This window comes from Gavialis gangeticus, unplaced genomic scaffold (genome assembly GCF_001723915.1).
Source record: "Gavialis gangeticus isolate Ggan-Ray unplaced genomic scaffold, GavGan_comp1, whole genome shotgun sequence".
Lineage (NCBI taxonomy): Eukaryota > Metazoa > Chordata > Crocodylia > Gavialidae > Gavialis > Gavialis gangeticus.
Window position 1 is genome coordinate 7,439,778 of NW_017728973.1, and position 11,273 is coordinate 7,451,050.

General features: G+C 54.6%; 1 protein-coding gene across 4 annotated transcripts in view; it reads right to left on the reverse strand.

The window, feature by feature from the left end:
* ARHGAP23 (Rho GTPase activating protein 23) overlaps positions 1-11,273 on the reverse strand; it is a 114,395-nt gene that overhangs the window by 52,375 nt on the left and 50,747 nt on the right. For all 4 annotated transcript variants that reach the window (XM_019507751.1, XM_019507758.1, XM_019507743.1 and 1 more), the window contains 2 exons: positions 5,335-6,988; positions 441-596 (listed from right to left, as the gene is read on the reverse strand). In XM_019507751.1, the coding sequence (XP_019363296.1) occupies positions 441-596; positions 5,335-6,988 (1,810 nt within the window). The remainder of the gene's footprint in view (positions 1-440; positions 597-5,334; positions 6,989-11,273) is intronic.

The following is an 11,273-nucleotide window of genomic DNA, read 5'->3' on the forward strand; positions in this document are numbered from 1 at the left end:
CCCCACTGCCTGGAACTTGAGCTAGCCTGCACCCTCTCCCTCACAGTAGAGTTTGTTTGTTTTTTTTTGGGTTTTTTTGTTTTTTTTAAACAGATCTGGGGAGCCCAGACGTGGCCAAGTGCCCCTCTTTCAGGCAGGGGCCTTTCTAATGGGACCATCCAGGCCAAAACCTGACAAAGAATTTCCAGATGTTCTGCATGGATCTAGCAATGGCACTGCCACCCCTCTGCTAAGTAGGCTGTACCACAGTCTTATGGACCCTCCCCTGGCAGGGGGCTTCCCCCAAGATACACCTTGCATTCTGCTCCCTTAATGCCACCCTATTGTTACTGCAGGAGGACTTGATCTGGCCCCCTTGTGTGAATGCCTGATCACACGTCCCCAGCTACGGAAGGGGGAGAGGTGGGGGAGGGGTGCAGGCAGAGGAAAAGGATACTTACTACAGTCCTGGGAGTAATGCCGGCTGACAGCGAAGGTGAAGGTGGGCGAGGAGGGGCTGGTGGTGTTGGCGGGGGCAGAGTTCATAGCGCTGGATACAACAGAGGAGGCAGGGATGTGCTTTGCCTTCAGGTCGATGCTGGGGCTTGTTGGCTCATCTGGAAGAGAGGGGAAAACCATGAAACCATGGAGCTAGAGGCAGTGAAGAGCACAGCAGAACCCCACAGCAAAGACCCAGGCAGGGAGGGGCAGATGCCTCCCTGCTAATGGTTCCCAGGGGAACTTTATGTACCCCTAACAGGCTCCAAGGACCCCAAGGGCCCCTGCTACAGGCTGCTGGGACTCCAGGGCCTGAGATCCAGAGCAGCTGAGGACCCAGTATTTCAAAGACCCTCTCCAGCAGCTTTTAATGAATGCAGGCTGTGTGCTTTCCAGCTCCTGCACTCTCCCCAATCCACTCCCTACACAATCCCCTATACAACTCCTGGGAAGAACCAGTCCATCTGGTCTAGGAACGCCCTGAGCTGATGCTAAGGGGATCCTCAAGACATGGTGCTGCCATGCAGTACAGAACAGATGACACTGCTCTCTGGGGCAGTAGGAACCACGACTGCTTGCTCTCTGTCTTAGGGCTGCATGATAGGAAGCCAAAGTGACTCCTGTCACTAAGTGGACTAAGCTTGCCGTGCTGGGCTGCAGAAGAGGGCAGGCTTGCCATTATGCAAAGGGAAAACCCCTGTAAGTGGCTGAGGAGCCACCTGACTGGAAGGGGTGGTGCTTAGAGGTATACAAGACAGGTGCCTAGGGCAAAGAAGGCAGTTTGGCCCTTCAGGCTGCAGGGAAAGGCACTCCTGGGAGAGAGGGTCTTCAGGAAAGCAGCCCACAGACATTCAAGCTACCCAGAGAAGCTGGATGGAGAGCGCTAAGGGGGAATTATGGCTTGGAACGGGGGCATTGACCCTATAGTGCTTAGGGCCAGAAGGGACCTAAACAGATCATCAGGTCCAAACCCCTGCCCCGGGCAGGAACAACCTTGAGTGGGGCTAAATTTTAGTTTGGAAGCTGTTGGCTTATATTTGTGTTACAGTTAAGTTTAACACCAGGGGACTGGATTGTGGCTGTAGGGGAGGATTGGAGACAGTGTATCAGGATGTTTGGGGCACATGGGGTTTCAAGCCCTGGAAAGGGAAGAAGGAGAGTTAGTGAGATGGAGAGGGAGAGTCTAGCGAACTAGAGCCAAGAGGGCCAGAGTCTGTACCTCAAAAGTGAGAGATAAGGGATATGCTTGAGCTGAGACAGCCAGAGCGTGCACCTTGAGAGCAAGAGGCAGGGGCAGGTGAGAGCTGAGAAGGCCAGAGGATGTGCCCTGAGAGCCAGAGACAGGGACAGGGGGCGGGCAAGAACTGAGAGGGTGAGCCTGCGCCTTGAGAACGAGAGACCAGGGTCCGAGGCAGTGGACCTAGGCTGAGGGGGCACAGCCAAAGAAAAGGGGCCAAAGCTGGGAAGGCTGAAGCCCCCCACAAAGGTTTGAGGCCTGAGGGAGCCAGGTGCTGTTTGGGCCAGGGACCCACTCCAAAGCAATACCAGGTACCATCTGTAAGTAATGGACATGGCCAGAGGGGAGGATGGAGGCCGCAAATATCACCCCTAAAGCAGCTTGTGCCCTAAGGCATGAATAGGGCCAAGCGAGCCATGATTTAGCTCCAGAGGGCTGTGACTGATCCCAGGCTTACTTTGGGATCCTGGTGCAGCCTACCTAAGTCTTATAAGTTACGTCAACGTATGGCATGCGAGGTAGAAAAGGGAGAGTACCACAAGGAGCCAAGTGGAGCAGGAATGCCCTGGCCTCCCGGGGTTGTAATGGCCACCCCAGGACCTGGTCTTGCTACAGCTCACATAACTCCCCTGCTCTAACAACTCTGTGCCAACTCACTTGGAAGAGGAAACTCATGGGCACCAGAGTCCATACAGCTGGTGCTGGGAGCTCGCTGCTAGTCCATCAGGTTCTAGGTATATATAACTGCTGCTTGCTGCAGAGCTGGACAGGGGAAGGGATATAAAAGGAGGGTGCTGGCAAAGCCCACACCACACAGAGAGAGGGTGAGGAGGATGAGGAAAGCCCCTGAGTCACTGCAGCTGTACTGCGGTTAAAAAGGAGGCCTTTGTGTGCCTGGGCAGTCTCATGCCCCCAGCACTCTGATGAGGTGGCCGCCTCCACAGAGAGGGTAAGGAGAACAAAGGAGGTTCGAGTTGGGAGGACAAACAATGGTCAGGCTGAAGAGGGATGCAGGGAGAACAAGGGATCCTTGCTGTGCCAGCCCATGTGCATCTCGGGCAGCAGAGTGCCAAGGCTCCCATTGTGCTGTGAGACCTGGGTTCTCCTCTGTGCAGGGGAGACAGTATGTACCAGGGAGAAAGGCCATGCCATCATCTGATGACATCATAGGGAAAAACAGCAGAGGGCATGGTGACCGGTGGGCTGAGAGAGCCTGGCACTGAGCAGCCTAATGCCTGCAAGCCCAGGCTACCCCCTGGCCACTGGGTACAGGCCTGGCTAAGCTACATGAGGTAGGACAGCACAGCACGAAGATTTCATAAGAGGGGTGAGAGCTGGAAGGCAGGCAGAGGAAGATCAACCTCTTCCCCCAGGACCTTGGTTCTGCACAGCCCAGGTCTTGGGAAAATCATAGAATCACAGAGAAGTAGGGCTGAAAGGGACCTTCATAGGTCATCCAGTTCAACCCCCTGCCTGAGTGAGGCAGGATCATCCCTATCAAAACCATCCTACACAAATCCATAATCTAAGCTCATAGTAAAACTACTATCAATCCTGACATAACACAAGACCTGACACCCTAACCTGCCACTGGTAAAGCAGAGGGACTGTGGCAGCCAATGTCCTGTTGCTGTAAAATGTTAAAAAATGCTGAAGAGATCTCAAGTAGAGTCATGCCCCACCTACAGAGGAAGGCAACCCCCCCCCCCATCTGTATCATTGTGACCATCAGGTAAAATTCCTTCCCGACCCCAAATACGGTGATTGATCTGAACCTGAGCAGAGGGGCAAGATCCTCTAACCAGGAACCTCTGGCTTTGAGTCCCAGCAGGACCACTTGTCCATCCCAGAGCTACACACTGCGTTCCGCAAAGCAGTGGGGCCTGCCGACGCCAGGAGATGTCCAAAATGGTGACAGTCCCCAGCTGAGGCTGCTTATGCCCTGCAGTCTCTTTCTGTCCCATCCTGCTCCACACTGGAAACACCTCTTTGCTTCAGCCTGCTCAGGGGGCCTCTGTTCTGATTAGCACAGGATCCCACAGTAGAGGGGAGAGGCACTGGCCTGGTTCCAGTCCCAACACTGTCACTGAAATGACCTTGGCTATGTCGCTTCCCCTATCTGTGCCTGTTTCCCTTCTTCACTCACGTCTCTCTTGTAAGTTCCTTGGGACAGGAACCCTTTTCACTCTGTCTACACAACACCCAGCAGTACGGACCCCAGACCTGGGTTGCAGCTCCTATGTATTCTGCAATACAAGACAAGGGGAAATTCCAGTTCATGGACTCTCCTGCCAGCTATGAGAGTGGTGGTTACACATGAAGAAGGAACCACGGAGAGCAGGCATGGGGAGGTTACAGGTAGGCGTGTGCAGGACAGCAGGGACTCAACCAACTCCTCAGCTTTCCCTTTTGAGCCCAGTGCTGCCTCTCCCCAGGCTGGGGTGGCTCCACAGTCAGGCCATTGGGCTGCTCTGATCCCCTCCCTTCTCTAGGTCCTGATGGGCAGAGGCCATTGGTTAGAAGATGCTCCCATGCTGTGACTGCATGGAAAGCCAGGCTCTGCTGCTGGCCAGGGAAGACCTTGCCAAGTCTCTTTGCTAAGCTATGGCTGGAAAGAATGACTGCTGGGAAGCGCTGCCTGGGAGGCAACGGCCCTTGCTAACCACATCTCTGCCCTGCCCAGGCAAGTGCCGCATATATTACTCATGCACCTTCGGTTTGAATGGAGCCGTAGTAGGGGAAGTGACACTGGCTCTATTACTGATGCAAAGCAGGATGGGGAGGCTGGGGGGGAAATATGTCTTAGCCCAGGCCCTAGCAGAAATATGCCCACTTCAGCAAAGCCAACAGTGCACGCATGGGTCCTCTGAGTGGTGGCCTCTGCAGAATCTATTCTAGAGACAGGAGATGGCCCGGCCCTGTAGAGGTAGGACTCTCGGGTTCATGGAAGAAGCATAGGTACGGCAGGGAAGGACACACTCTCTGCCTAGCAGCAGCTCAGCAGAAGCCTCTGGACCTTCCAGTCAGACACTTTTAACAGGCAAGAAAAGAGGCCAGCTTCCACCAATAGCCACACTGCTCTCAAGGATGTAGGTGTGCCATGGCACATAGAACAGGGCAGTACTGGGTAAGAGCTATCAGGAAAAATCAGATGATGCTTGGATGGGAGGCAGAGCATTCCAAGCCTAGTGCCCACCACTACCAGGATACACAGATCCACTGGGACGAGGCCATTTGCAGGTCAAAGCCTACAGGAGCCCAGTGGCTTGGCCCCTTGACCAAAAGGATGCTTCACGGTGTTTCCTTGGCTTACCCCAGCAGGTGGATGGAGGACCCTTCTCCCCACTCATCTCCTGCACATACAATGCTCTTGCTGCACATTCCTCTGGGTGTGACCCGAACATCTCAGGGGCCATCAGCCCAACACACTGTGGCCTGTATCCTCTTCCTGATCCTGGACTTCCATTACCCTCAATTATTGTGGCTTATCCCCCTACCACCCAAGGTAACCCCAGGGTTGGGCGTTCAGAGGCATTCTTCTCCCTGAGATGGAGTGAGTATGCTAGGGGGGACCCCAACTGCATTACCAAAGAGCCAGGCAAGGCACACCTCCCACTCACCTATAAATGGAATGGATGCCAAAGAGTCTTCTGGTGCTGCCAATGGTGCTACCCGCCGGGCAGGCCGCTCCACTACCTGCATTTCTCCTTTGCTGCTCACCGGTGGGTCACAAATGTCCGTTTCCTTCATGTCATCAGGAAAGACAAAGTTCATCTGCCTCAAGGGAGGCGGCATCTTGCGCCCCGTGGGTGGCTTTTGCCTGAGGACGACCTCCTCCTTTTTCTCCTCTGCCTCAGGCTGCAGCCGCTCCATCCCCTGAGGTGGGGATGGCTCAAGAGGCCTTGTACTGCTCTCACGGCTGGTCAGTCTTTGGTCCTTGGGGATTTCCACCCCACTGCCAGAGGTGGGGTCTGGGCGAGGGGAGGCAGCAGCCAGCAGTGATGTGGACAACCCTGGCGTGGATCTGTCTGTATAAGGTGCTGGTTGGTTTCCTTGCCTCTGTGATATACTAAAGGTTGGAAGGCCACCAAAGGTAGGGTCCCTGAAGGAGAGCGCATGGAGCAAGCCAGTCCGGCGCTGGAAGGAAGGACTGTAGCTCCTGTAACCGATGTACCCCGAGTCATCCACGCTCTGGAGGTTTGGCTGGGAGGGATGTTTCTGCACATGCATGGGGGGAGCTTCTCTCGAGGAGGAGGAAGAGGGGGCATATGAACTCAGCTGGCTGGGCTGAGTTCGGGCAACCTGCCCATGGCTGGGCCTGTAGAATTTCTCCGGAGGCCATACACACTGGTCCAGCGGTGGAGATACCAGTGCACTCTGCTCCAGTGCTTCCATGGAGTGCCCATACCTCATTAGGTAGTTATCAGACCTCGCCCGGTAAGCCCAGCTGTCATGGCTGGGCTGTAGCAGGGTGTCTTGAGAGGCACTGTGAGGCCACCCTCTGGGTGCCGGGGCATCTCCTAGGCGATCTTGCGAGACGCTGCGGTACCGGGGTGGCATGGCATACCTCCGCTCCTCTGAGGCACTCCTGCGTGGCACTTGGTTGGAAATCCAGTTGGAGAGTGCCTGCTGGCACTCCAGCCTGCTGACAGCCTTGGTGCCACCCGAACCCTCCCAGGAAGGGCGGCCCATGCCAGCAGCCGCCACACTAGTATCACGGGCATCCTTGAACCCGCAGTGAGTCCGATGCTCTGGGAGGTGCTTGGGGACCCCGTAGCATGTATGATTGGTCACGGAGGAAGCAGGAGGGACACCGTACCTCTCTGGCAAAGAGGGGGCTAGGGGACCCTGGCAACCGCTGCTGGAGACATGCGAGAAGGTGCCAGGAGCTGGGGCAGGCCTCCCCAGTGGCATCCCTGCCCTCTGCTGGGTCATTCCATACTGGATCTCCTCAGTGCGGTGGGCTGGGCTGGAGTGGGTGCTGCCAAACTCACGAGGGGCTTCACTCCTAGCCTCGTTCCACGAGCTGGGGATGGGGCTCGTGAGGGATGTGCTGTGCAGGGGCGAAGATGGGCCTGAGGATGAGGGGCGGTAGGGCCTGCTGTCTGCTTGCTGCCCCTGCAAGGGCTCTGCTACCATCACCTCCCGGGGTGGTGGCCTGGACTGGAATGGGTAGGTCTTCCGAGGGTAACAGACAGGAGGTGGCTCTGGGATGCTCTGGGCCCCTCCAGCATATGGTTCATTGCCCTTCAAGTAGGCATCTTGCGAGTAGGCCTGGGGAAAAGAAGAGGGAGAGCAGTTAGGGCAGCCAGGATCCAAGCATACGAGACATTTACACCACCCCCCCACCCCACCCTGTTTGCCTCCTGATCAACAGGGTTAAGGTCATGAGCACTGAACAAGAAGCCATCTAGAGTAGATCTAGAGCACTTCCACAGCATGCCCCATAGGACCCCACACACTTGCTCTACCTGTGCCAGTCCCAACAACAAGGAAGGGAAGATGCCCTGCGCTCGAGCCCTCAGGACCCATCACAGCTGAGAGAGGCATGGGGAGTGCACCCAGAAGCACTGTATAAGCAGTACAGGCATACCTGTAGGGGGTCAGGGAGGGTCACATGGGCAACAATGCAACTGGGCTAAGAGGAATAGACAGAATGACGGCACCAGAGTAGGAAGGCACCCAGCCCCTGGAGCTGCTCTTTGGAGGGCATGTGATAGACCTGCTGAGTTACATGAGAACTCATGGAAAACTGAATGCTAGCAATTGCTGTGTCTACTGGGCAGCAGTAACCTTCATGTCCCCTGCACATCCACTGGCTTCCTGATATGCTCCCAGGGTACAAATGACAGAGAACAGACAGGTCCTTCAGCTCAAACATCTGGATCAGTAGGCGTCAGCTGGTAAAACAAACTGTCCAGCTGGACAGGATGCAGCCCAGAAGGGGGAAAGCCCCATGCAGACTGGTGGGCAAGGCCACTGATGGTGTTTGTCAGTGAGTGGCTGAACACCACACTGCCCTATAAACACCAGGCACCACTCACTGTGCATCTCTCTTCCTCCCACAGGACAGACCTGATTCCCTTTTTACCATGGGACTGAGCCAGTACAAGGGCAAAAGCCAGACTGAAGACTCTGGCCAGGCGAGGGCCACTGCAGGGGGAAGCAAAGGGACAAGCCCATGGGGCACTGAGGTGGTTTGTGGGGAGAAAGGCCCATAAGAACTGCTGTGCTAAGTACACCAGGTCTGTGCCCCTCCTGCCATGCTGAGCGGGTGCCTCAACAAAAAGCTAAGATTCCCCCTGGTGATTCTGGGGTTCAGGCGTTGTGGGCTCCTTCTGTGGCCCCCAAAATTGAGGCACCTAAAACCAGCAGTGAACATCATGACCTGGCCCCTCACACTGGCCTGGGCAGGGGCTGTCTGAAGTCTACTCCAGTCGCACACCGTTCCTCCAATCCCCTTCCTCAGCTACTTGCTCCAGAGGCAGAAGGTGACTAACACTCTCTAGTCACTGCCAGAAGCCCTGCACTCCCCTGATTGAACACGACGATGAACACCCACAGCTCCGCTGGTTCCCATCACTGCGGCTGCCAGCTCCCTACCCCGCCCTTCCCAAAATACCTCCTGACACACCTCTGCCAGGGTTTTCCTTCTCACCTTTCACAGGTAATTCTGAGTCAACCCATCTGGCTGCAGGCAGAATGCAAACCCCCAGCTTCCTCAAGACATGTCTGCTTGCCATATTCCCCTTTGGGAAGGAAGCAAAGCCTACACATGGCTAAGAAGAAAGCCTGGCAGTCAGGATGCCTGGATTTTGTGCCCAGCCATGCAACTGTTATGATGTATACATTTGGGAAAAGTCACTTCTTTTGTGCCTGAGTTTCCTCACCTGCAAAATGGGGCACCAGGCAACAAAACAATATGTGTTTGTCACCCTCTGCCAGCTGCTGCTCATGGGGCTATAGGATGGGAAGGGGCCTCCTGGGCTATTAAATCTAGTCCCCTGCATTGATATGGAATCGTTAATCAAAGGAAACTCCAAAATCAACACCACTACAAACCTTACCCACCTACAAGGAACACAATCTGCAACACCAAGAACACCCTGTAACACATCCTGGGTAAAAGCCAGGGAGAGAAGGGCACTGCCACTGCTCTGACAGTGCAACAGCTGAGAAGCAATTAGGCAATATGCTCAGAAGATCCTAGGAAAAGGGGCAAACTTCCCCCAGGAGGGCATTTCCCCTGCAGGGAGAGGAAGGACCCATATATAACAATGATGGCCACTTTCCTTACTGTGCTCCTGAAGGGTGCCCGGATGTCCCAGTGGTGAGTACAGCATAAAAATTGAGTAGACCTGAACTCAAGCATGGCCAGGCTTATGCCCAGACCACTTCGATGCAGAGATACCAATGCCCTTGCCAGGTGCCTCATGACTTTGCTCATGGATTAGAACAGAGAACAGCCTTTCCCATCTGGGGAGTGAGCAACCTTTTGACCTGCTCTCCAGGAGAGGAAGGACAGCAGGAGCAAGAGCTCTTCAAAGGAAGCTCAAGCTATGGGCTCTATAGATGCAGCATATGCAGAGGCCACCCTGGAAGCTGCCATGTTGGGATGCCTCGCAAGCTGCAGGGACTGGAGGAAAATGTCCCACCAAAGGCTCCACCAAACCCAGACAACCTGTGTGATGGTGATAGGGATGGAACCCTAGATCTCTGTCTCTAAACCACCTGAGGCTCTGCAATTGGAGCTGAGAGACCCACACTAGTTAGGCAAGGCTGTCACACACTCACCATCCTCTTTGCTGACAGATACTACCACCCTGGGTGGGCAGGGTAGGGGCAGAGTGCCTTCCTGACTGGGAGGAGGTTACAGGATTAGAATGCCCAGCAGCTGATCCAGGCCGGAGTCACTGAACCGTGAGATCTTCCCCATACCCCAAAACCTTGGAAGCAATGGGCTAAGCCAGTTTTGAATAAGAAACAACCCCCACCATAAGGTAAACAGGGCACAGAAGTGGATCCTAGCTCAGCAGGGAATCACAGCCGACTTGTTGACTACAGCCAAACAGGCAGAAAAGTGATGAGTCAGGAAGGAGCGGGTTTTATGGGGAGGAGCTGATTGCCTGGCCTACAGAGCTGGAATGGGTCCCATCCAGGCTTCAACCCGGCAACACAAGGTCAGGAAGGCTGGTCTTTAGCTTTCTGCAGCAGGCGCTGTGTTTCTGTGGCATGGTTTCATATGTGTGTCTGGTGGAGTCAAGCCTGAGGTTTGCTCCCAGAGAGAAAAGGTTAAAGACTAAGCAGTGATAGCAGAGACAGGGCCACATCATCTTTCCTCCTGATGCCCCACAGTGCCTGACAACCAGCTGGATCTGATTAAAAGCAAATCACAGGCAAGGCATTGCTTCATTGCAACTGGAATGCAACCGCCTCTGGGGTGGAACGTGGTGGTTGTTAAACACCACACAGCAACACTCCAACAGTTGTTCCAGAGTAAAAGCAATGCTGCAGCTGTGATCCCACAGCCAACTTAGGGAGGCTGGCATTGGGTCAGAGCTAGAAAACAGCCAGGATGTAAAGGCTTTACACCCTTCAAATAGGGGCAAAGTGCCAGAGACCCTGCCCCATGCCTGCAGATGCTCTTGGATGAGAATGCAAGTGTTTCCAGTGAAGTACGATGCTGAAAGCTCCCTGCACACACAGTGCTCCCATGGACACTGATGGGAGCTACAGGCACTCCAGATATGTTGCCATGGCTCCCCAGTTCCTTAAACTATCCAGCAGTTAAAACTACCTTGGTGATATCACCTAGAGGGTCCAAACCCTAGGATCCACAGCAACCTGCCTCCCAAAGCTGCCCTGGATAAAGCACCTAGAAGTATTTTCCCTTTCCTTTTCACAAAGTTTCCTCTCTGAGTGCTTCCTCACCCAAATGGGACAACCCCCCTGGCCCCTAAGGCCCTTGCTAACTTGTAAGTCAGCCCTTGGGAGGCTGATGGAGGGAGCAGAGCCCCTGGTTGCTCCCAGGCCAGCCCCTCCACCACACTGGAATCCTGCTACATGTCCAACCAATGAGAAAACAGGCACCTTCTGATCCAAAAAAGGAGCTGTATGAAGTCGCAACGCACTCGCTGAAAAGGCTGAAACTCCAGAGTGCTGTTCCCTGCACTGAAGAATCCCTTAACACACACTCACACACATACACACACACACCCCTTTTCTTTTTAACCCTCTTAAGCTTCAGCTACAGAGCTAAACTCTCACCTTCAAGGGCTAGCTTGGGAGGCTTCATCTGTGCCAGAATTGAGGGAGATATACCTGGCAACTACACATCTCTTTCTCCATCCTCTGCACAGACTTCGGATGCCCCTTACACAAAGCTTGTCCATACAGTGTCCACCACAACACTGCCTCAGCCCAGCTGGCCCTTTTGCCCTTCCATAATCCGCAAGATCATGAATCAACAACATACATGCTGCACATCTACATGCAAGGAATGATCTATATGTTCCTGGTGTAACACAGCCCCCCCCCCCCCCCCCCCCCCCCCCACCCA